General features: G+C 48.0%; 1 protein-coding gene across 6 annotated transcripts in view; it reads right to left on the bottom strand.

The window, feature by feature from the left end:
* ELN (elastin) overlaps positions 1–25518 on the bottom strand; it is a 78000-nt gene extending 52482 nt beyond the window's left edge. For 3 of the 6 annotated variants that reach the window (XM_056819758.1, XM_056819759.1, XM_056819760.1), the window contains exons 1-4: positions 25323–25518; positions 4246–4296; positions 2768–2815; positions 2148–2180 (exon numbers count right to left, since the gene is read on the bottom strand). In XM_056819758.1, the coding sequence (XP_056675736.1) occupies positions 2148–2180; positions 2768–2815; positions 4246–4296; positions 25323–25404 (214 nt within the window). In that variant the 5' untranslated portion in view covers positions 25405–25518. The remainder of the gene's footprint in view (positions 1–2147; positions 2181–2767; positions 2816–4245; positions 4297–25322) is intronic. The other 3 variants (XM_056819756.1, XM_056819761.1, XM_056819757.1) reach the window with 3 other exon arrangements.
* Between the last annotated feature and the right edge of the window lie 602 nt (positions 25519–26120).

Below are 26120 nucleotides of genomic sequence, written 5' to 3' on the forward strand. Positions count from 1 at the left end.
CCAACATCCAGGGCACTGCCCCCCAGTTTTCCTGGTGGATTAGACTAGGAGTGGGGAACCCTGTATTCTAGCTCACTGACTCGATGCGTGTGACTTGGGCAAGACACTCACTCCTCCAATATAAAGTGGGGCTAATCATATCTGCTCTGATCACCTCTCAGGGACGTTGGGAGGGATGCTGCCTCCTTTGCTGCTTCTTCTTCCCAGGGAGATAGTCAGGTCATCTCTGGTTTTCTCCTCTTTACAAAGGAGTGGGTTGGACTAGAAGGTCTCTGGGGTCCCTTATAAACTTATTACATGTGTGACCTTGAGGAACTCACTTCCCTGTCTTGTGCCTCAGTTTTTCCATCTGTAAAACAAGGGCATTGGAGTGGCTGGCCTCTCGGGTCCCTTTTAGCTCTATATCTAGGATCTTATACATTTTTGACATTCGTGACTTTGAGAAACTCATTTGCCTAGTTTGTGCCTCAGTTTCCCCACCTGTAAAACAAGGGCATTGGAGTGGCTGGCCTCTCGGGTCCCTTTTAGCTCTATATCTAGGATCTTATAAATTTTTGACATTCGTGACTTTGAGAAACTCATTTGCCTAGTTTGTGCCTCAGTTTCCCCACCTGTAAAACAAGGGACTTGGAGTGGATGGCCTCCGAGGGCCTTTACTACTTTACATTCAGGAGTCTATGAGCCTGTGAACCTCTGCCTGGCAGTTGGGGAACAGCCCCAGAAGGCATCTGTGATTTGCCGGTGATAAGGAAACTCAGCAAAGGCTGGGTCCTCCCCAGCTTCCTCCTTAGCTTCCAAAGAAACCTGAGCCCCTCTGAGCCCCTCGGGCCCCGAAGTTCTCCAATGGCTCCCAGCCCAGATGGATTTTCGAGAGAAACTGAATCCAGGTGTTTTCAAGCGGATTCATTCGCACTTGGCTCACGGAACAAGGGGATTTCGTAAGAGGCCCCTGACATCCTGTAGGAACCGGAGCCATGTCAGAGCTCATGTCTCAGAGACAGGTACGGATGCTGACCGCAGAGGAGGTGCCAAATCCCCATGTGGGGCCGCTCTCCGAGGATGGGAACTCCTTGGGTCTGGATGGGACTGATGCTCCCATCCCCATTCAATTCCCCCTTTGGACCTTGTTCTGTTCTTCATAATCAGGTCCTGAGTTCAAAGCCAGCCCCAGATACTGACTAGCTATGTGACCCTGAGCAAGTCACTTAACCCTATTAGCCTCAGTTTCATCTGTAAAATGGAGATAATAATAGCTTCTCTCTGAGTTCAAAGCCAGCCTCAGATACTGACTAGCTGTATGATCCTGGGCAAGTCACTTAACCTTGTTTGCCTCAGTTTCATCTGTAAAATGGAGATAATATTAGCCTCTACCTGAGTTTGAAGCCAGTTTCAGATACCCACTAGCTGCGTGACCCTGGGGAAATGACTTAATTTCTGTCTACCTCAATTTTATGGGCATAATAATGGTTCCTACCTGCCAGGATTGTGAGGATAAAATCATCTAATAAATATAAAACATTTCACAAATCTTAAAGTGCCCTATAAATGCTATTGCTATTGTCGCTGTTGTGGTCATATGCTGCAATTGAAAGTGCTAGACTTGGGGTCAGAGGATCTATGTTTAGATCCAGGTACTCCTTTAATGCTGTGTGACCTTAAGTAAGTTTGTGGGCCTCAGTTTCTCCATCTGTAAAATGAGTTTGTGCATTCAGTAGCTCCTGAAGTCCCTTTCATCCTAAATGTCTGCTGTGTAATGCACAAAGTACCAGCTAATTGTGACCCTTTCATCAAAGATTCTAGGCCAGGAATGACTTCAATCTGCAGGGAATGTCCACAGGCCTCATTTTCCTAAAGTAAAGGATGCTTCTCCATCCTCGTGGTACCCTCCAGGGCTGCTCATCTGTCTATTTCGTCCTCACAGCCTTTAAGGAGCCCAGCATGGGAGCTTTCTAGCCAAGCTGGGGAGATATGCATTGTCCCCCTCTTGAGGAATCCCCAGACTGCTCCAATTTCCCTTTTGCACTTTTGCTTCCTCCCAAACCTTACGTCCCTCATCCCTTGACTGCTGGTCCCCCTCAACCCAACGCATCTTTGGTCCTTGGAGGCAGTCAAAGATGGCGATCAGAGAAGGAGAGAAGATGCCTTACCTGGTTTGGGTGGTTTGCCTCCTGCCCCAAGCCCTGGAGGAAAAACAAGAATTTATTAGTCTCAATCTGGGTGTTTGCCTACAGGGGGAAAACAAGTTCTCCAAGGAGTCCTCTTGGATCCTGGCCACCATCCCTACTGTGGAAGCTCTTTGAGTAAAGAGAGTGATCTAGTACATTTCCCAAGAGGACTGTACCCAACCTCCTCTACCCTTAACTCCCTTCCTCTATCTCCCAATAGGATAGACACTAAATCTTAGATTGGATCCCTCTGAGAACTCCAAGGTCTTTTGGGGGCACGTAGTATTGAACAAAGATGTCCAGAAACCTGGATTATTCTAGTCCTAACTGTCTTTGTCTTGCTTGGTGATCTTGAGCAAGTCAATTGATCTCAATAGGCCTCAGTTTCCTCATTTGTAAAAGAAACAGATTGAGACAAGATGATCTTGAAGTTCCATTTCATCTTTAACAAGCTAATGGGGGAAAATCCAGCTTCTGCCTGCGTGTGTGAAAGTGTTTTGAACAGAAAACACTAGATAGGATATTATTCTCTGAATGGGAATGCGGCCACCAGAGATTGAACTTTCTTGTTCTCCACCATGTAACAAATTTATCAACCTCACCTGCTCCTCCTAGTCCCCCACCTCCAAGGCCTCCAAGACCACCAGCTCCTACAATCGAGCACAGAGAAAAGGTTAGTTCCTTGGTCATCAGCCCTTAGTGGCATAGTAACCATCTCCCTGCACAAACTAGGGTTGGTCGTAACGCCTGGTCCAAAAAGAATTCTAGCCATCCTCAGTGGAAGAAGATGGTGACAGGGGACAATTTTCCAAAAAGCATCATCTTCTTGACAGGCATCAGCAACCTTTTTGGATTCGTGGCAGAAATACATGGGGCCAACTGAAGGTGAATACAGAAGTTTGAGAAGGTCTTCCTATCTCCAATTTCCACCATTAGGGGCAGCTAGGTGGCTCAGTGGAAGAAAGAAAAATAAGGAGGTTCAAATCTGGTCTCAGACATTTCCTAGTTGTGTGACCCTGGGCAAGTCACTTAACTCCAATTGCCTAGCCCTTACCACTCTTCAGTCTTGGAACAGGTACCTAGTAATGATTCTAAGTCAGAAAGTAAAGATTTAAACACATTCTACCATTAGCAATCCCCTCTAAGAGAAGCTTTTGGAGGTTTATGTATTTTGGGGGAAGTCAAGTTTTGTGCTTTTTTCAATTAATGAAGATTTATTTTCTCTCCCTTCCACTGGAGGGAGAAAAAAAAATAAAACCCTTATCAAAAATATGCAAAACAATTCCTCCATTGGCTACATTAAAAAAATATGTATCCTTCTTCATCTTGAGTCCTTTCCCCTTGGGTCAGGAAGTGGGCAGCCTGCATCACTTCCCTGGAATCATGGTTGGTCATTGTGCTGAACAATGACTCTTTTGCCTTTTGGCTTGGCTGAAGCATAATGTTTCCACAGAAGGGAAAGCTAATCTACCCATTACCACTCACTGCACCCTAACTGTGTGGAACCCCAAAGCCACGAGGCTGCAGGCTGGGGGAGGAGGGGAGAGAGGAGATTCCAGAACAAAAGGTGCTATCCTGAAGAAAGTAGTTCTTTACTTCTTCTCCTTCCTTCTTGTCTTCTTACCTTCCCTCCCCCCAACCACTTAGCATGAGAAAACTTAAGGCAGTGTAGAGGCTGGAAGTTCTACTCTTGATTATCAGTGTGACTTTGGACAAGTCATTTCCCTTCTGCAAAATGAGGGAGATCGGACCAGATGATCTCTAAGGTCCCTTCTGCCTTTGGCTTTCTAGGGTTCTATAGCTTCTGTGGTGGTATATATTGAGTGAACCAGGGTTCCTGGTCCTTGGAAAAAAACTGTGAAGATTGCCATATTGTCCTTCCTTGAGTTCATACCAAATAGCAACGGAAGAAAGGGATATCCAAAGCAATCCCAAGAAAGATTTAGGAAGTACCTACTATATGCTAGGCATAGTGCTAAGTCCTGGAGATACTCAGGCCAGACTGGAAGAAGAGCCTTCCCTTGGGTAGCAAGGGAAGGGGAGGTCAAGAAGGAGAGAGATTGAGCTACATGCTCCTTACCTGGATAGTAGACCCCTCCAGGAACAGCCCCAGGAACAGCACCTGGGACCCCTATAAAGGAAATGGGGAATTCTCTGTTAGTCATTATCAATCTGGCATTTAGGAAGCAGAAGTCTCTGCCTGTAGCTGTCCCTATGGAGATGACCATCAGCACAAAAAAAGATGGCGGCCAACCCCTCATGAGGATCTGCTCTAGAGTCCTTGGGGGAAGGAGAGGGAGAAAGAGACCCAGTCTTCTCTTTTGGTCCTGCCTCCCTCAAGTCTGATGAAGAAGATGACCTTTAGAGCTGGTCCTCAAGCATTCGGATGCCCCACTGACTTGTTCCCCTTGGTGACTAAGGCTACTTGTTTCTGATCTAGATGGTAAGGAATCTATTGAGGTGAGGGGGGAAGAGTATTCGATTTGGAATCAGAAATTGGCTATGTCACTTGTATCTGTGTGACTGGCAAAATCAAACATTTTTTTAACCTGGGTCTCAGTTTCCCAATATGTACAAATAAAAAAGTGAGACTAGGTGGCCTGTGGGATCCCTTCCATCTTTCAGATCTGTGATCTGTGATCCCATTATGCCTTGGGTTAGTGGTCAGTCTGTGACTGGGGCTAGATGGGGAACATGTGACCAGATTTAGAGGTCAGTCTGTGGTCAGGATTAGAGGTTAGTCTCTGCTCAGGGCCAGGGCTCATGGGACTGGGATTAGAGATCCGTCGGTGTTTAGGGCTAAGGCTCAGTCAGAAGCAGCCCACGTAGGGCTCCCGCCACCCCCGGCAAAACCGAGCCCACAGAGAGAGCTCCAGAAACTTCTGGCCTCCCTGGGCTCCCAGGCCATTAATGATTGAGCAATGAGCTCATCCTGGTAGGCTTTCCAGAGAAAATACTCTTGTTCTCACACTGATAGGACCAAGCATGAGGTCACTGTCCTCAGCCTCCGCTCGCTCGTGTGGTGCCGTTGGGAGGGGACTGGCCTGCAGAACGGAGGCGAGAGCCCAGCACTGGGCCCAAGGCTCTGGATTCCAAAGGAAACGCAGGGACAGGTACAGCTTGTAAAGGATGGCGGCCCAGCTGGGCTATTCCTGCCTGTGTGGGCAGACCCGGGAGCCAAGCCGCCTTCCCCCAGGACAAGGTCACGGGCTCCAGCCCTTTGTAGGTCAGTTGGCTTCACACACACAAGAACTCGTCTCCAGCCACAGGCTGCTCTCTCCCTGTTGCCACCGCCCTGGATTAGCCCTAATCCCAGCTCCAAGACCCATGGCGACCTTGGATTGGCCCCGCAGTGACCCGAACCCCATCGGCTTGTCTCGAACACTGACCCTGGACCGATTCCCCGAGGGACGAAATTCTGCCTCAGACGCTTACTTGAGTTTCCTCATCTATAAGATGGAGTGTGTGTGTGTGTGTGTGTGTGGGGGGGGGGATTGGACCCAACGACCCCTTTTTCGGACTCCTAGATCTCTTCCATCCCTAAATGGATGATTCCGTGATTTATAAACCCACCCCTCAGACATAGATTGAGCCCCTCATCCTGGTCACAGACTGAGCCTTCATCCCATCCGGTTCTCTCACAGGCAAATCTTGTTTATTTAAAACTCTTCCATCTTAGCTGTATTGATTCCAAGGCAGAAGAGAGGTAAGGGCTAGGCAATGGGAGTCAAGGGACTCACCCAGGGTCACCCAGCTAGGAAGTGTCTGAGGCCAGATTTGAACCCAGGACCTCCCATCTCTGGGCCTGGCTCTCTGTCCCCTGAGTTTCCCAGCTGCCCCGAGTGTTTTTGGTCCCAAGTTTCTGACTGAGTGAGTTTGTGTGCATCAGGGTACCAGGGGCCATTGGACATGGGTCAGAAGCATCCTCCCAGAGGGCCCTACATCAAAGGAGGCTGGGGGGAGACACATCTACAGAGTCAGAGACTGAGAGATAGAGAAGGAGAGAGAGATAGAGAGAGACCCAAAGAGAGTCAGAGACAGACAGAGCCCACGGCGAGAGGCAAGTCTCTTCTGGCTCCCATTGACCCATTTATTTCTTCTCCTTGAGGCCGGCCCCTCTGGAGGGCCAGCTGCCACCTGTCACCCCCTGAGTCTGAGATCTGCCCCAGGTCCCACCTCCCTCCTGTGCCCGCCTGGGACAAGGTCTGCCCCCCCAGCTCCAGCAGACCCAACCGCTTAGGTTCATTTGAGGGATGGGGATGCGGAGAAGGGATGCTGAAGGCTGGAAGGGGGAGGCAGGGTGAGCCCACCTGCTGGGGGGCTTAGAGAACCCACAGGCTCGAGGTCCAGAGCCAAGGGGTCCAGCCCCCGCCCCCTGCGGGCCCTGCGGTGCCTCTGAAGCTTCAGGCTTTGGCTGGAGCCGAGGGGCTCAGCCCTCCCCCAGGGCCAGGCTTGCTGGGAAGCGGCCCCTTCATCTCTCTCTTGTTCAGCCAAAGGCTTTGGCCACAGCAGCCCCGCAGAGCCCTTGAGGCTGTCTGGCTCTCTGTCCCGTTCTGTGTCGGCCTCTTCCCTCAGCCTCCCCCTCCTGCCCCAGGATGGACGTTTGCAGACAGGGCTCAGTTTCTCCTCTCCACACCCCACCTCGCTCCCTCCTTCTGGCTCCAGAAAACAAGGCCTGGTCAGGAGACCAGTCCAGTGGGACCTGGGGCTCCCTCTCTGCCAAGGGGAGGCGTAGAGACGTGTGTGTGTGTGTGTGGGGGCCGCTGTGAGCCTGATGCCTGGCCAGAGGAACAGGAGCCCCTGCAGACTGCTCAGGGGCCCCACGAGACACCTGGGGGATATCCCAGGGCAGGTCTGGGCTCGTGGCCTTCCCTGCAGGTCTCCCCGTCCCTCCCTCAGAAGGGCATCCCTCCTCGGAGATGGAAAGGCTCCAGGGCCAAGGTCTGGGAAATGGCCCCTGGTGCCTCCAATTCCAAGACTGGCCAGAGAATTTCTAGAAACAACTGGCTGTTCAGGCCTGTCTTCCCTCTGCCAAGTCCAAGCTACCCCCTCCTCCCTTCCTCTCCCCCGTCTTGTTTGGGCCTCCTTCCTGGGCCAGCCTCTCTGCCTCCCTTTTGCCTTCCCTGCCCTTTTCTCCCCTCTCCAATCCATCAGAGGAAGTTTCCCAAAGGCTTTCGGCACGTTATTCCCTGGTGACAGAGCCTGTAGGTAAGAGGCAGCTACTCAGAGACTGGAGGGGCCTGATGAAAGCAGCTTGAAGTTTGTGAACTCCTCACCTGGCTTTCAAGATCCACACACACACACATGCTGACGATTCCTGCCTCCAAACTTTTATCCATGCGGGTTCCCTCACTTAAAGCATCCTTTCCTCTTTCTTCTGCCTCTCCATCCTCCAATTTTGCCTCTTCTGAGACTTGGCCTTCCCAGAGGAGAGTATTCCAGCCTTTGAATCAGAAAGACTTTCCCCTGACACCTACCAGCTGTGTGACCTTGGACAAATGACGCCCCCTCTCTAAGCCTCAGTTTACTCATCTCTAAAATGGGGTTAAAGATCTTTATCTCCATTATAGAAGGGAAGGAAGGAGCTGACCCATAGCACATTCTAAGAAAGGGAGCCATTCCTGGATGACCAGGACTCCCTGTTCCTTTTCTCTCTTTTTTAAACCCTCTCCTGTATTGGTTCCAAGATAGAAGAAGGAAAAGGGCTAGGCAATGGGGATTAAGTGACTTGTCCAGGGTCACATAGCTAGGAAGTGTCTGAGGCTAGATTTGAACCCAGGACCTCCCTTCTCCAGGTCTGGCTCTCATTCCACTGAGCTTCCTAGCTGCCCTCACATTATCTACTGATACTAATAATAATAAGCAGGAGGAGGAAGCCTTAAGTAGTGGGGCATAAGGCCTTGAAGACCAGAAAATCTTGGTTCAGATCCTGTTTCTGACACAAAGAGGCTGTGTGATCCTGGGCAAGTCCCTGAATTCTCACTTCCTCAGCTCTATGTTACAGAGATGCTTGATAGAAGAATTTGTCTCACTAGAAGTTCCCCCTACCAATAACATGCTGGATCCTATCCCCTGTCCCCCCAATAACTAATAATAAATAATAACCTTCCTTTATAAAGTTTTATCAATAAAGCTGTAAGGTTTGCAAAGCACTTCATATCTCATCATATTCTTAGAATAACTCTGAGATTAATCCTAATATTATCCCCATTTTACAGAGGAGGGAACTGAGGCTCAGAGTACTTTAGTTAGGGTCTGGCTGCCAGTAAGGGTCTAAAGCAAGACTTAAATCCAGGTTTTCTTGACTCTGAGGTCATCTCTGTGTCTATGATACTTTGCTGCTGCCCATAATAGCAAAACTGAAAATAATGGAAGTTCACTGTTCTAGGGTCTTTTTAACCAAGCACTTAGTGTACATTATCTCATTGGATATCCAGGGAATTGCTCTGTGAACTTTGCAAACTGTAAAGTGGCATGTATCCAGGATTTTGTAAAGTGTAAAGTGCCACATCTCCAGAACTTTGTAAAGTGTAAAGTGCCACATCTCCAGAATTTTGTGAAGTGCCACGTCTCCAAAATTTTGTAAAGTGCCACAAATCTCCAGAATTTTGTAAAGGGCAAAGTGTTATGTCCTGAGAATGTTGTAAACCATAAAATTCTATATCCCTAGAACTTTGTAAACTGTAAAGTAGTATGGTCCCAGAACTTTGTAAAGTGTAAAGTGCCGCATCTCTAGAATTTTGTAAAGTGCCACGTCTCCAAAATTTTGTAAAGTGCCACAAATCTCCAGAGCTTTGTAAAGTGTAAAGTGTTATGTCCTGAGAATATTGTAAACCATAAAATTCTATATCCCCAGAACTTTGTAAAGTGTAAAGTGCCACATCTCTAGAATTTTGTAAAGTGCCACGTCTCCAAAACTTTGTAAAGTGTAAAGTGCCACAAATCTCCAGAGCTTTGTAAAGTGTAAAGTGTTATGTCCTGAGAATATTGTAAACCATAAAATTCTATATCCCCAGAACTTTGTAAAGTGTAAAGTGCCACATCTCTAGAATTTTGTAAAGTGCCACGTCTCCAAAACTTTGTAAAGTGTAAAGTGCCACAAATCTCCAGAGCTTTGTAAAGTGTAAAGTGTTATGTCCTGAGAATATTGTAAACCATAAAATTCTATATCCCTAGAACTTTGTAAACTGTAAAGTAGTATGGTCCCAGAACTTTGTAAAGTGTAAATTAAAGTGCTATCTTCAGAACTTTGTAAACTGTAAAGTGCTATGTCCCCAGGAGACTTTGCTTATTATCATTCCTTAGCCCCTTTCAAGGTTCAGATCATTAATTAAAGGATTGTACCTCTAGGGTTGGAAGGGACTTCAGATATCATCTACCTCAACCCCTTCATTTTACAAAGGATGAAGTTAAGGCCAGAGGGACTTGCTCATGGATTTGAATCCATAGCTTTTGACTCCAAGCCAGTCCTCTTTCTCCTGTAGCATGGAAACTAATGATCTGATGTGAGAAAATGAAGATCCTTGAACTCAGGGCTCAATCAGGCTGAAACCTTCAATGTTCCTCTTCTATACTGCTATAATATTCTTATCTCTGAGCCTTTGTCTCTCTTCCCTGGCCTCTTCCAGGAAGCCTTTCCTGACTGCTCTGGCACATGGCCATCTCTCCCTCTTGTGAACTCTAGCAACACTTCCTCTCTACCTACCACCCTTTGTGGCTCTCAGCCTCGTCTCCCCCTTTAGACTGTGACCCCTTAGAGGGCAGAGCTGTACAAGGCCTGACCCCACTCACACCTAGGAACAGCAGCCACTGATCCCACGATGCCTATTTCTCTTCCTCTTGGCTCTGGATGAAGAGATAGGCTCCCCATCTTCCAGGGACAGTGATAGAGTGGAGTGAACCCTGGACCTGGGTTAGAATCTCAGTGCCACTCACTTGCTGTATGACCTGGGCAAAATTACTGAACCCTCTGATTTTCTTCATCTGTAAAATGAGGCAATGGGGTATCATAGGGGCTCAGAGTCAGGAAGACTTCCTTTCCTGAATTCAAACCCGGCTTCAGACACTTACTAGTTGTGTGATCCTGGGCAAGTCATTTCACTGTATTTTCCCTCAGTTTTCTCATCTGTGAAATGGGCTGGAGAAGGAAATGGGCAACCATTCCAGTATCTTTGTCAAGAAAACCCCAAATGGGGCCGCAAAGAGTTGGGCCAGATTAAAAAACAATGGAACCACCCCAGCACAGTGAAGAGGTCAGAGCAGGAATTCTTAACTTTGTGTGTGCGCCACGAACCCTTTGGCTGTTCAGGGACATCTCTGAGCACTTTCAAGGAACAATGACTTTTAAAAACACATAATTGAAGGAAGTGCTAAATTTCGGTGAGAGATTTGTGAAAAGAGCCACGAAGTCCTCCCCCCTTCCCCAGGGTCAGCGCTCTGTCCAGGGTGAGAATCTCTGGCCTCCCTGATCTCTGAAGTCCCTTCCAGCCTTAACTCGATGATCCTACCAACTCAGGGCCAAATCCAATGAGGAGGGAGAGGCCTGGCTTTCAGCTCTCTCCCTGGGGCTAGCTCTGGTCTCTAGCATCTAGCCAGGGCTGTTGCCATGGTGATCAAAACAGAGATAACCAAACCACTAATTCCAACTAATTATGAACAGGGAACACAGACGAGAGAGGTCATGAGATCTTGGGCTCAGAGCTGGAAGGGTCCTTGGGGAACATCCAGTCCAACGCCCTCATTTTACAGAAAAGGAAACTGAGGCCCAGAGAAGAGGGACAATGGCAGAACCTGGACCAGAACTCAGGTCCCCAGACGTCTAACATGTTCAGAAAAGGGAGGCAGGACCTCTGAGAGCCTGCGTTCTAGGCTTCTTCCAAGAAAGGCCCTTTGATGACTATAGACGAAGCTGGCAAAGCCATAGCAGGATACTTTGCCGAAGACAGTCTGGAATGAGTGTACAGAGAGGGTGGTCGTCTCCTGGCTCAGGTCGACCCGCTTCAATTCTGGTAAATTTCCATTGGGGGAGGGAGAAGGAGGTCTAAGGCAGAACCCGTGGAAATGGGGGGGCCAAATGTAGACCACGGCTTTGCTGGCTGTGTCACGGATCGTCCAAAACTGGATAATCCCAAAGGTTTTTGGAATGCAGTGGTTTGTGTTTCTGTGAATGAGTTAGGCTAATATTGAAATGAATTAGTATTTCCTAAGTACACCTTGTTGTTGTTTTTAAAAATAAATCCTCACCTTCCATCTTAGAATTAATGCTGTGTGTTGACTCCAAGGCAGAAGAGTGGTCAGGGCTAGGCAATGGGGGTTCAGTGACTTGCCCAGGGTCACACAGCTGGGAAGTGTCTGAGGCCAGATTTGAATGCAGGACCTCCCATCTCTGGGCCTGGCTCTCCATCCCAGAAGTGATTTCTTCAAGTTCATTCATGTCCAACTGTTTGGGGTTTTGTTTTAAGGTAGCCAGGGGAGGGGATGCAGCAAGGACCAGAGAATCACAGAGTTAGATCAGAAAGGACCTTGGAGTCTAACAGCCTCATTTAAGAGAGTGGGAAATGGGGGCTCAAAGAGTACTAGTTAGACAGGAAGCGAAAAACAAGGCCAGGATTCGAATCCAACTCCTTTAAAGACTGCCCTCAAAACACAGAGCATAGAGTTTCCTTCTTCCCCCTACTGATCCTTCATAGTTTGGGGAACTGAGTCCCCAGGCTGATGTTTATCAGACTTTTCTGTTGATTTGTTGCCATTAGGCCATGTGGTTCAGCCTTATCTTTGGGATAGCTCAGGCCAAAGGAACAAATGGGAAAGATATTGGCGCTGGAATCAAAGGACCTGGGTTCAAATCCCACCTTTGATGATCATAACCTGTGTGACTTTGAACAAGTCACAAGCTCCTTGGGCCTTAATCTCTTCAGAGATTTGGACGAGATGACCTCTGAGGTCTATTCAAGCTCTAGATCTAGGATTCCTTGAAACTTTATCTATCAGAAGTCAACAGAAGTGATTTCTTCAAGTTCATTCAGGTCCAACTCTTTGGGGCCCCATTTGGGGTTTTCTTGGCAGAGATACTCAAGCAGTTGACCATTTCCTTCTCCAGCTCATTTTACAGATGAGGAAACTGAGGCCAACAGATTTAAGTGACATACCCAAGGTCACATAGCTAGTAAGTATCTGAGTTTAGATTTGAACTCAGGAAGATGAGTCTTCCTGACTCTAGGCTTTGCACTCGGTGCATCTAGCTGCTCATAGAAGCAATAAAGGTCAGTATACTAAGGTGGAAGATGTGGATATGAATTTTTAGTGTGAAGCTAAGAATCAATTTGTTTTGTTTATTTGGCAAATGCGTGCCTCAGTTTCCATCTCTGTTAAATAAAGGAATTGGACCAGATGACCTCTGAAGGTCCTCTAAAGTCCCTTCTGGTATCAAAACAATAAAATAAAATGCGGGTCCTGGATTAGATCATCTCTAACTCCCTTGTTCCTTCTTGTAGAACCACTTCTCTAGAGACAAGCTAGCAGCACCGACCCTTTAAATGCCTCACAAAATGGCACAAAGTCATTTCTGCCACACCAGAATTTAGAGGCAACTATCTCCGGGCTCCTGGACAAGAGCTGATGTGAGCTTCCTCTCCTCCTAAAACAAAACAACCCCCCAAAACCTTGCTAAGCGAATGAGTGAGAGAACTGAGAGGACAGGGGAATGTTTAACCTGCTCAGAGACTAAACTATTCTGAAGGCATCTGAAATATTGTTTATATTCCAAAGGCTGCCGTTAATGACAGAGAAGCTTATCTCTTCATTGTTAAATGGGTCCGGCAGAGCTATGTTAGGAATGAGTGCGAGACACTCTGTGTACTTGAAAATAACAAAATAGTATTCTATAAATAAAACTGACCTCGACCCCAATTAATGTGAGCCAGTAGGGTTCTGATGTCTCCATCACCGGACATGGTCTAGGTTCTAGATGATCTGAGGGCTCCACCGGACATGGTCTAGGTTCTAGATGATCTGAGGGCTCCACCAGACATGGTCTAGGTTCTAGATGATCTGAGGGCTCCACCGGACATGGTCTAGGTTCTAGATGATCTGAAGGCCCCATGTCCTTTCTCCTCTTTCATCTTCTTTAGGATTGGGAGGGAATTTAGAGATTCTCCAGGTCAAGACTTCACTCTTCCCACCTCCTTCATCTGCCCTAAGTAGGAATCCTTTCTAGAGTGTCCTTCACAAGGTGCCACCTCATTTTTGCTTGAATCTTTCCTGTGACAGGGAACTCACTCTCTCCTGAAATAGTCCATTCTAGTGTCGGGAAACTATAATTGTTTGAAAGTTCTTTATACCAAACTGAAATCTGCCTCCCATCAACCCCACTGCTGCCCTCCAAAGCTGTCTCTTCTCATTGACAGCCCCTCAGAGATGTGAGCCCTTGGCTTCATTCTCCCTGGAGTCTGTCTAGCCTGGGAGGGAATTGTTGGATAAGCTCATTCATACACTTTCCCTCTTCTCCATTTCCCCTTTCCCCAGGTCCCCATTTTCTTCTGTCACCCTAATCCCAGTAGAGAGCTGCTGACAGTGACTCAAGCCTCCAAATGAAGCCCACGGGCTCTAAGGAGGCAGATTCAGGGGGTGCCTGCCCTAGAGAGAGGAGGAGGCCATGGACTTTGGGGGAGTGGGCTTAGGGTAGATGCCCATCACACAAGATGGTTTTCTGTCCTTCCATAACACCTAGTAGAATTTTCTTGGGGAAGAGAAGGACCAATGAGATTGATGGCATGATCAAGGGTTATAGAACAAAGAGCCTGATGTCTGCCTGACTACTGCTTTCCATATATTTTGGAATTGTTCTTGGTCAGAGGTCCAGAACTAGCACCTGGGAAATCAGGGGACCTGAGTTTGAATCTTAAAACCTGCTACTTTCAACCTGTGTTCCTTTGGGTAACCTAATTCATTTGACTCTTCTCAGCCTGTTTCCTCACTTGTAAAATGAGGGGTTGGGCTACAAGAAGATCCCTGGAGCCCCTCCTAGTCTCAAACAAAGAAGATCACAGTTAGAAGGCAGAAGAAGTTTCCTGACAGCATCCCTGAGCAGAGTTCATTTAACCTTGGCTTGAAGAACTTCAGTGAGGGGGACTGATTGCTTCCTGAGGGCAGCCCCTTCCACTGTGGGAGAGCTCTTCCACTTAGGATACCTTTCTTTGCATCTAGTTTCAATGGACTTCTCTGCAGAGGCACTCCCTATTGTTCTTAGAGGGGTGGAACAAATCTAATCTAATCCTACAAGACCAGCCCTCCATAGACTAGAAACCATTTCTCATGTCCTCTTTTCTCCAGACTAGTTCCTTTCACTCCTGGTTTGTTCTCTAGTTTTCTCACGATTTTGGTCTCCCTCTTCCCTGTCAACATTCTCTCTAAACTGTCATGCCACACCTTAAGGCAATGTCATTTGGTCAGAGAAGGAAATAGTGGGAGAAACAATACACCTTTTTTAATGTAGTGGAGGGGTAGATTAACTTTTTTCCCCGCCATTACATTACATTTTGGGTTCATATTTAGCTGGCAATCCTCTTAAACCCCCAATTTATGTGTGTATGTGTTGTTATTGTTTTTTGAGATGCCGTTGTCTAGCCAAACTATTCCTATCTTGTAATTGTGAAGTTGATTTTTTGATCCCAAGGCTAAAACTTTACATTTAATCTAATTTACGTTTTACTGTATTCAATTCCTCCTGATGCTCTGGTCTATAGAGCTATTTTTGGATAAAGACTCTCTCTTCCAATGTGTTAGCTGTCCCTCCCAGCTTCCTGTCATCTGTAAAGTTGACAAGACCGCCCTTTATGCCTTCTTCCAAAGTCATTGATAAAAATGTTGGAGCTCCCTGGGCCAAGGGAGATCCCTGTGATTCTATGACAAGACTGGCCCTTCTTGAATTTATGTAATCAGCATCATTTTCTTTTCTCCCCAAGCTTTGCCAGAAAGTTCCTGCAAGTCTCTGTTCTCAGCTTACAACTGAATACCCTGCCTTCGATTCTCCCAGGACTCTTGCCTTTTTCTCTTTTCCAGGTCACCTGGGGCGATGGCTCATAAGGACATTAGGTCATCTAAATTCCTACTGTTTTTTTTTTAATTATCCCAAGAGATTCTTGACATATCTAATGGGGGGCAGCTAGGTAACTCAGTGGATTGAGAGTCAGGCCTAGAGATGGGAGGTCCTAGGTTCAAATCTGGCCTCAGACACATCTAATGGAGAAAAGGAATGGATTTCCCAAAGCCACATAGAATCACTAAAGTGGAAGAACTCTCACTGGTTATCTAGTTGAACACTGATTATTTTTGATCTAGCTGTTGTGGTGGATAGAATCCTATGCCTAGAGTCAGGAAGACCTGAATTCAAATCCAGACTCACACACTTACTAGCTTTGTGACCTTGGACAAGTCACTTAACCTCTATTTGCCTCAGTTCTCTTAACTATAAAATGAAATTAATAAATTATCTACCTCCCAGAATTGTTGCAAGCATATAATGAGATAATATTTGTAAAGCACTTAGCACAGTGCCTGGTCAGTAAGAGATAACATATAAATGTCAGCTGCTATCATTGTTATTAGACTATTTAGTCCAATCTATCACATATCATTTCTCATTTGTAAAGTGAAGGGTTGGACTGGACTATACCTAAAGTCTCTTGTAGTTTTTCGCCTTAAGGGCAAAGATGTTAGAGACCCTGGAGATTTCACTGATTCCTGAATCTTGCCCTTTCAGAAATCTGGTGAGGGAGCTCTCCAAATCTACCTTCACTGTAAATACATCTTTATATGTTGTCTCCCTCAATATTACATGAACTCCTTGAGAGCATGGACAATACTTTCTTGTTTTTGCTTAGCACCAACCCTGGAACATAGTAAATATTGAATAATTTGATTTATTAAGTTGATTGACTGACTTACTGATTTTTTTTTTTAGCATCCATTGGCGTAGGAGCATCAACATGCATAATTCTAAACCAAGAAAAAGCTAAGTAATTTATGACTTGGCTGTGGTGTGTATATACATATACATATTTATGCATTAGGGACAGGGAGGAAATCAGAGCAGGAAGAAAGATGTATGAGCTGAAGATTCCCAGCTGAAATGCCTCTCCAGCCAGGAATGGAGGAGACCTTCTTACTGTGCTCAAAAGGCAGCACAACTCGAAATTTGGGGAAGTTCTTGACTCCATGTCTACGTAGGAGTCCAAGTCCTTATTTTATACATTGAAATGTCATGACACAGAATGTAAGTTCCTAGAGGACAGAGATGGTGTCATTTTTGTCTTTTAATTCCTAGTACCTAGCACTGTGTCCTGCCCTGTGTTAGACAGATAGTTAACAAATCTTCATCAAACTGGAAATATAGAATTTTAGGTTACAAAAATCTAATATATGCCATGCAGGTAACAGGAGAAGTGAGAGAAAGGACCTTAGGCAATTTGCTCCCTCATATAGGCATTAGGGGTCCAAATGTGTAAAGGAAGGAATGGAGCTCCTTAACATTTGAAAGGTGACTAAAACTGGAGAGGAATTAGCAGACTTGTCTGGATTTTTTTTTAAAAAGGGAAGAGAACCCAGTGGAATTGCATGTCACCTACAGGAGGAGGGAGGGGAGGGAAAAACCATGAATCTTGTAACCAGGGAAAAATATTCTAAATTAACTAAATAAAATTTTCCAATAAATAAAAAGGGAAGAGATTCTTATGGACTTCTTCCAGCTTTCTGCCTGTATGTCATCCAGCAAGTTTGATGAGCACAGTATCTGTGCCTTTTTCTAAGTTATTGATGATAAAAATGCTAAAACAGGACAGGAATGAGCATAGATCTTTGGGACATTTCACAAGAAAACTGTGAAATAGACATCAGTGAATTTGACTTCGATTCCTAAGAAAGACTCAAGAATGCACCATTAAAGAGATGGTTAAGAGACATTCTGAAAAGGAAGCAGTGACCACCAAGGAGTTGGCATAACTCATCAAGGACTGATTATGCTAGACTCACCTTAATTACTTTTTGGAAATTATTATTCTAAACCTGGATTTTAGCAAAGGGTATGATAATGTATTTCATATGATTATGTTGGGGAAAATGGAGAGATATAGACTAGACAATAAATGGAATTCGGAGGCAGGGAGACTCGATTAGAAATCCTGCTGTATGGCTCAGGGAAAATCACTTAACTTACTCTGTCAGCTCCAGGTTCTTCATCTGTATTGTGAGGATTAAAAATAACACCTATCAACTAGGGTTGTTGTGAGAATCATATGAGATTTTGTAAATCTCATTTTCTAGCTATGTGACCCTGGGTAAGTCACTTCACCCTGTTTTCTTCAGTTTCCTCATCTGTCAAATGGGCTAGAGAAGGAAATGACAAACCACTCCAGTGTCTTTGCCAAGAAAAGCCCAAATGGAGTCACCAAGAAGTGTACATGACCAAAACTACTGAACAACAGATATAAATTCTAGCTATAATTATAATTGTTAATATAACTTGATCACGTCAGAAGAGGTTGAATGCTTATTAATGGTTCATTGTCAACTTGCCAAGAGGTCTCCAGTGGAGTGTTTATCAGTGTCTTAATAAGAGCTCCTCAAATTTTCCAATGACACAGAGAATCAGGATCCAAGAAAATATTTGTTGGCTAGAGCATAAGACTACTCCAAAGAGATGGCATTCAATAGACGTCCCTTGAGGGCTGAGATGGTTTGACTTCTCTCTTCGGGCTTTCGACAGGGAGCTCAGTGCCTGGCACAGAGTCAGGACTTCACAAAAGCTTTCTTAACTGAGCGAATGGGGATAAGTGGATATAGCCTTATGGTTGGGTTCGAAAACCCCAACTTTGCACGTCCAGGCTGGGAGGATGGTTGGATTGCCATTTGTCTGAAAAGAAATCTGGGGATTTTAGTTGACTGCAAGGTCAATCAGTGTTGGCAGTGGGATGGAGCCGACAAACAAGGTAATTTGATCTTGAGCTGCACAGAGAGAGGCCCAGATTCCAAGAATAAAGTGGTGCTGCTTTCTTTGTACTCGGACCACATCTGGCCTTACCTTCTGGATGCCGGACTTAGAGGGCATTTCAGCTGGAGAGCTCCCAGGGGAGGTCACCCAGGGTGGCGAGGAGCCTTGAGTTCCTATCTCGAAGGAACTGGGGATGTTTAGCCTGGATCAAAGATTTGGGGGTGGGATGGGGAGGAGATGACTCCCTTCGAATGACTGAAAGACTGCTCTGAGGGAGGATGAGGTTTGTTCAACTTGGCCCCAAAGGGCAGAATCGGGAGTGAGAAAAAGTGACAAAGAGGCCAATTTAGGCTTGGAGCCAGGAAAAATTTCCTCTAAATGATTCAGTTGTTTCAGTTATGTCTGACTCTTCATGACCCCTTTTTGGGGGTTTTCTTGGCAAAGATACTGGAGTACTTCGCCATTTCCTTCTCTGGTTCATTTGATAGATGAGGGAACTGAAGCAAACAGGGTTAAGTGACTTGCCCAGGGTCACACAAGTTAGTAAATGTCTGAACTTAGGTTTTTCTGACTCTAGGCTTGGCATTCTTTTTTTTTTTTAAACCCTTACCTTCCGTCTTGGAGTCAATACTGTGTATTGGCTCCAAGGCAGAAGAGTGGTAAGGGCTAGGCAATGGGGGTCAAGTGACTTGCCCAGGGTCACACAGCTGGGAAGTGTCTGAGGCCAGATTTGAACCTAGGACCGGCTCTCAATCCGCTGAGCTACCCAGCTGCCCCCTAGGCTTGGCATTCTGTCTGCTGTACTATCTAGTTGCTCCTCCAAAGAGGGAGAATTGTCCCGAAGGGGAATGGGCTGCTATGGGAAGAAGTGGGTTCAACTTCTTTGTGGGACTTCAAGAGGGTGCAGAGAGGACCCCTTGTCTGGTATGTTATAGTGGGGGTTCCTTTTGGGGTGCAGGCTGGACTCTGATGGCTCTTCTCTAGGCTCTCTGCCCTTTCTAACATCCCATGGTTCCATGATTCTTTGGCTTATTCAGAGTTTCTCAAGGGCAGCTATTTCCTAAAAGGATGGAAATGCATCTTTCATTGGAGATTTTCTTTTGGGGAAGGAGGGGTGGGAAGTGGAAGGGGAGGGAGGGAGGATGCCTGCTTTCAAGGGACTGGTCCATCCCATCCTTTCTGGATGTCAGGAAAGGGTTGACTCCTCTGTAGAGTATTCCCAATGCCCAAGACTTTTGGGACACCCAGGATTTCTTTTCCTTTCTCGTGCCTACTACCAGGGCACAGCCTGCTAGAATGGAAAGAGTCTCAAGCCAAGCCCAGCTCATTCACTTGTCAGCTGTGTGATGAGAGGAAAGTTGGAGCATCACTTTCCTTACCTGTAAAATGGAGGTCTAAATATTTGCACTGTTTGCCTTATAGGGTTGTTCTGAGGAATGTGCTCCGTAAACTGTGGGATCACAGGATTATAGATTTAGAGCTATAAAAAGTTATGTTATTGCCATTGCCATATTGGGGAAGTAGCCTGTAAGTGTTGAAAGAGGGCTAGGCTTGGAGCCAGGAGGGAGCTCAGCCCCAGTCCTGTCTCTAACACTTACTAGCTGTGTGACCCTGGAAAAGTCACTTGACCTCCAACTCTAAGTTTTCCTTATATTTTACATGGGAATAATAATGGGAATAATAATGGTACTTACCTCCCAAGTTGTGGGTAAGGATCAAAAGGAGGATGCTTGTAAAGTGATTTGCAAACCTTAAGAAGCTTTATACATGTCAGTTATCATTACTATTGTTATGATAATGCTTGTTTATTCTCAATGAACCCTCCTCCAATCAGTAGCCCAGCCTCCAATCCTGAGAGTGGGTTTGTATGTCTGTAAGCTTTCTACCAAGAGAGGATGGGGCACTGAGAAGGGATAGACAAACCAAGACTTGGAAGAAAGGAATGCCCACGAAGACAGACTTAAGAAAAAGGGACAGTTCCTTCTGGAGGAAAGATCCTGCATCACTTCCCATTGTCTACATTCCCACCTCCATCCCTTTGCTCATGAGGGTTCTCCTGCCTAGAACACCCTTTCTCTTTCTCACCATCTCAAACCCTATGCCTAGTTTGAAGACCAGGTTGAGTCTCAGCTCATCTGTGCAACTGACTGGCTTTAATGGTCCCAGCTGGGACTGATCTCTCCCTTCTCTGACCTCATTTCCCAACACTTGGAGTCAGTGCTGCTTCTAAGGCTGTCAAGGGTCTTCAAGGCCATTTAAGAGACCCAGCTTGGTGAAATGGAGTCAGAAGACTTCGCTTTGAACCTTGGCTCTCCCAGGAGTAATCTGGGAGACGTTAAACAAGTCATTTTCCTTTCTAGATCTCAGTTTCCTCCTCTGTCAAATTAAAGGATGGGCAACATGATCTTTGAAGTCTCTTCCAACTCTTAGTCCTATGATTCTCTCATTTGACAGAGGAGGAAACTGAGGCCTGGAGATGGAATTTGACCTGCCTGAGATCATACCACAGACTTGTGTCAGAGCAGAGACTAGAATAAGATTCTGGGTCTCATTTTTTCTCTTGATTTAGATGTCTTTCCCCCAACTACTATAGCCTGGACAATCCCTGAGGTCAAGAACTAGGTCTCATACATTTGTACAGTTTCTCCTAGAGTACTTAGCTGAGGACTAGGAACCTAAGAGGTGATCAGTAAGGCTATCTAGACTAAGAGGAGAACAGGAAACTTGGTGGGGTAGGGGTGGGGCTGGGCAGGCGACCAACACTGGTCCCTGAGTCTGAACTTGTCCTTTAGTTGTTTTTCATCCGTGTCTGACTCTTCAGCATCCCTTTTGAGGACTTTTGGGGACAGAGAGACTGGACTGGTTTGCCATTTCCTTTTCTAGCTCATTTGACAGATGAGGAAACTGAGGCAAACAAATGTTAAGTGACTAGCTAGGGTCACAAGGCTAGTAAGCTGCCTGAGGCAGGATTTGAAGTCCCTGATTCTAGGCTTGGTGCTCTATCCATTGTACACTCTAGCCACCTCAGTGTCGGAAACAATAATTGCCATTTATCTCTCTCTCTCTCTCCCTCTCCCTCCCTCCCTCTCTCTCTCTCCCTCCCTCTCTCTCTCTCTCCCTCTCTCTCTCTCTCTCTCTCTCTCTCTCTCTCTCTCTCTCTCTCTCTCTCTCTCTCTCTCTGTGTGTGTGTGTGTGTGTAAAATCTCACAACCACACCTGAGGGAAGAGTTATCATTGTCCCCATTTCACAGATGAAGAAACTGGGCTGGACAGAAGTCTAGTGACCTTTTCATCCCATGGCTAGTAGATGTCTAAGGCGGGATTTGAACCAGGGCTCCCTGACTGGCCACCAATGCCAAACTGCCCATTAGTTGTCATACAGGAGGAGGGCGTGAGGGAAAGGCAAGCCGTCTCTGGCATCAGATCCAAGCTGGATATGAAGACGGACTTGTTGCAGGGGAGGACCAGGGCCGGGCTGATGGAGAAGCCCAGTGGGATTTCATTCCTGGGAAACTCGGAACCCAGGAAAGCTCCTCTGGTGCTTTAGGGGTCTGTGCAGAGACTCGGGGGGCGGGCGGGATGGAATGTGCGCTGCATCCAGCTGGCACGAGGCCAGGGCTGGGCTGCATGGAGGGAAGAGGTTGAGGCTGCCCTCTCGGGTCCCTATTTGCCTGTTCCCTTCCCTTCCGCGCTCAGGAGTTAGCTCCCTAGAGGACAGGTCAGTGCTGCCTGGCCACACCTAGGGGAGGGGAGAGAGGAGAGAGAGGTTAATGCCCGTCCCTTTCCCCTCTCCCCAGGAATCATCTGTTCCTATCCAGGAGAGGCTGGGAGGGAGGGCGCCTGGGCTGGCGCCCCATCCTGGGGTTCGTTCAGTCCCTGGGCTAAGCTGCGGAACTACCCAGGAAGTCTCTGCACTAGCAGTCCTGCCAGGTCAGCTCCAATCTGCAGGAAGCAGCTGCTCCTCCGAGCCACCCTCCGCCCCCATTCCTTCCCTCCCCCCTCACCCACCTCAGCCTACCTTTCCCGGCTCCCTCCTAGCCCTAGCCCATGACTTCTCCTCATTCTCTCATGCTGGCTTGGGGACCCCTTCCTGTCCCCCCCGAGGCACAGCCCCGGGCACATTCCTCTGAGACACTCTGGGTGATTGCCTGGGGCAAGGGCAGAAGGCAGAGAAAGCCAGTGAAGGAGCCAGCAGTAAGCCAATGGGATGCCCAGCCTTTCCATTCTTCCTGGAACCCATCTGGGCTCCAGCTGGGCACCTCTTCTTCCTGCCTCCTAAAAGCTTTCCCGAAAACATGGGTCTGTCTGCTGATGTGGCTGGATCGAAGTTCAGCTGCCTCCTTCCTCAAGCTCCCCAAGTTTATCTGAGCCTTCCTCAGCTCCTCCATGTCTGGCACATCTACCCAAGAACGGCTCTTCTGGGGTCTTGTCTTCCCCCCTCCTGCTGGTGTCTCTGGTTCCTTCCAGTGCTTTCCTCACTGTCCCAACAGGAAGGCTCCTTCCTCTGTACCCCCCCAAGGGGCTGGCCCCCAGATCCACTGTGTGGGCATTTTATGGCATTCCTGCCATTTATAGCTCACACCTTCTGGACACCAGATGTATCCTCTGCTCCCTTGCCTAGGACTGAGGCGACAGCAGCAGGACAGTCTCCGAGCCCCTTTCCTTGCCCATCATGGCCACTCATTCTCCCCCACCTCAAGCTTCCACACCCAAGCTGTCTGATATGACAGAGGATGACCCCTTCAGCTTCTGAATTTGCTCACACACACACCTGTCTGGGAACACACACACAATATCTGCCCCATGACACACTCAAGCATTCAGCTTCCCAAGAACACAGGCACACACCTATGCTCAGGACACCCCCAGATGTGTACAAATGCTCACTGATAGCCCTCTGCCCAGTGGGCACACATCTGTCCTGTACACACATTGGCACACAGACCCAGGCTTGTCCTGGGACACATTTGGTCACACCCACAACCCTCTCCCAATGTCCTTCTGGGGACACACATCTTCCCAGGTGCACATCGAGATGGGGGCACAGAAATCCATCTCTGTGCCCTCATGGCATCCCTGTGGCCAAGCATCACTCCCAAGCCTGCCTAGGGACACCTTTCCTTGTGGGCACATGCGTTGTGCTTCTCTCCTTCCCAGCCTGCCACCAGGAAACATTTTACCAACTGTGCCCATCTTCAGAGGGGCAGCCAAGACCCAGGAGACTGAAACGGTTTGCCCAAGGTCACGTAGCATGTTAGGGTGGGACCGGAGTCACCCACCCTCTCCAGTCCTCTTTGCCTGTTAGTCACGTGCAGGCATGCACACACATGTTCGCCCCTCACAGGTGTCCAAACTTCCTGAGCCTTGCAGCCTGCTGAGGGGACACACCCAGAGCTGGGACCCTTTGCTCAGGCATGCAGGTACATCGCCCACTAAGCCTGGAGCCGACTCTTCTCCCCAACCCCAAACAGAACTGGGATGAAAGATTGCAGCCCCAGCTTCCCCTGTTCTGTGCCAAAACCCTTGGGGTCACCCAGACCAAGTCCACCTCGATCCCAAGCCCCATCTACAACTCTCCAGGACCTTCCCTTCCAGGCCAGGGGTCAGCTAAGCTGGGTCCCCAGGAGGAGAAGGAGCGAAGTCTCCAAACAGAGGATGCTGGGCACCTGCTCTGAGACGTGCCTCCAACATCTCTCTCCTTTCTGGAGACTCAAGGTGGAGCCTTCTGCAGAGCCAAGCAGTGGGTGCTTCCCTGACCCAAGGGACTCCTCGTCCTCTGTCAGTGGGCTCTGTCTGTCTTAGAACTCCCCAGCAGGGGCAGGTCAAGGGAAGCATATGGACAGGGTGCCTATACCTTGAGAGGCTCCCCAGAGTTAGAGAACACTAGAACTTAGTGATAGCAGGTATGCTTCTACTCTCTCTTCCTCTCTCTCTCATTCTCTCATTCTCTCTGTCTGTGTCTCTCTGTCTCCCATCTCTCTCCCATCTCTCCCCCATCTCTCTCTGTCTCTCTCTCCCATCTCTCTCCCCCCTCTATCTTTCTGTCTTTCTGACTTTCTCTTTCTCTCTGTCTGTCTCTCTGTCTGTCCCTTTCTCTGTCTGTCTCTCTATCTGTCTCTTCCATCTCTCTCCCCCATCTCTCTCTGTCTCTCTCCCCCCTCTCTTTCTGTCTCTCTGACTTTCTCTTTCTCTCTGTCTGTCCCTTTCCCTGTCTGTCTCTCTCTCTGTCTCTCTGTCTCTTCCATCTCTCTCCCCCATCTCTCTCTCCCTCTCTCTCTTTTCCTTTTGTCTCTCTGACTTTCTCTCTTTCTGTCTGTCTGTCTCTGTCTGTCTGTCTCTTTCTGTCTCTCTCTCTGTCTCTGTCTCTCCCATCTCTCTCCCCCTCTCTTTTTCTGTCTCTCTGACTTTCTCTCTGTCTGTCTGTCTCTTTCTGTCTCTGTCTCTGTCTCTCCCATCTCTCTCCCCCTCTCTTTTTCTGTCTCTCTGACTTTCTCTCTTTCTCTCTGTCTGTCTGTCTCTTTCTGTCTCTCTCTCTGTCTCTGTCTCTCCCATCTCTCTCCCCCTCTCTTTTTCTGTCTCTCTGACTTTCTCTCTGTCTGTCTGTCTCTTTCTGTCTCTCTGTCTCTGTCTCTCCCATCTCTCTCCCCCTCTCTTTTTCTGTCTCTCTGACTTTCTCTCTGTCTGTCTGTCTCTTTCTGTCTCTCTCTCTGTCTCTGTCTCTCCCATCTCTCTCCCCCTCTCTTTTTCTGTCTCTCTGACTTTCTCTCTGTCTGTCTGTCTCTTTCTGTCTCTCTGTCTCTGTCTCTCCCATCTCTCTCCCCCTCTCTTTTTCTGTCTCTCTGGCTTTCTCTCTGTCTGTCTGTCTCTTTCTGTCTCTCTGTCTCTGTCTCTCCCATCTCTCTCCCCCTCTCTTTTTCTGTCTCTCTGGCTTTCTCTCTGTCTGTCTGTCTCTTTCTATGCCTCTCTCTCTCTCTCCCACACCCACATCCTACCTGTCCCTTCTACAAGGAGGAGGCTCAGTTTGCTTCTCTGAGAGGTGAGCCTGGATGGTGGAGAGGGGAGGGATGGAGCGGGGCTGGTGGGCAGAGATGGGACGGAGCAGGGAGAATGTGGAGAGTAATGGAGAGCCTGGGACCGGGGTGGGGAGCTGATCCCATCGGGGGTACCCTTACCTCCTTGCCTCGTGGGGTGAAGGATGGAGAGGAGGAGGAGGAAGACTCCTGGCCGGAGGGAAAGAGCTGTCCGACTCGCCATCTCTGTGAGGAAAGCCTCAGCCCTCTCTCGGGCTGTGTGTTTTATCCTCAATGCCTAATTGCTGTCTACAAGGGATGTGAGGGAAAGAGGGAGGGGGAAGAACAAGGGAGGGAGGGGGGCTGTGTGATGGGGGGTGAGGGGGGTGGGGGGAGCTCAGGACACGACGTAATTACAAAAGGGCAACACACAAACCTCCCCAGACTGGACTGTGTAGGTTTTTTTCTTTGCTCCCCCCCTTCTCTCTCTCTTTCTCTATTGCTGTTCTCTCCAGCCCTGTCCAGGGCCCTGCCAGAAAGCAGCGGGGGGGGGGGGGGGGGGGGGGGGAGATGCTGCCAAAACAGCCTTCAGCAAGAGGAAAGGGGAGGGCTCCAGTCCTTGCCAAAAATCCCTCGCTCTAGCCAAGCCCCATGATGGCCAGGCCCCGGCGCCCGCCCCACCCTGCCCCGCCCCAACTGGGCCCCAAGCCTAGAGTCCGGGGACAAGGGCCAGCTGCCCTGAAGCCCCCCCCAACACCTGGGAGGAGCTCCCGACCCCATTCCTAGCCCCTTCCCCACTCCGGCTCATCCCCTCCCTCTCTTTATCCTTGTTCTGGCTCAGAGAGAGCAGAGATACTGGGGGGGGGGGGCTTGGGGACTTGGGGACCAGGAACTTCAGGGCCCCATTATCTCTGCTCCCCATACTGGGAGAGAATGGAAGGACAAGGGATTTTGATGCAG

Source organism: Monodelphis domestica, chromosome 2, assembly GCF_027887165.1.
Source record: "Monodelphis domestica isolate mMonDom1 chromosome 2, mMonDom1.pri, whole genome shotgun sequence".
Taxonomy (NCBI): domain Eukaryota; kingdom Metazoa; phylum Chordata; class Mammalia; order Didelphimorphia; family Didelphidae; genus Monodelphis; species Monodelphis domestica.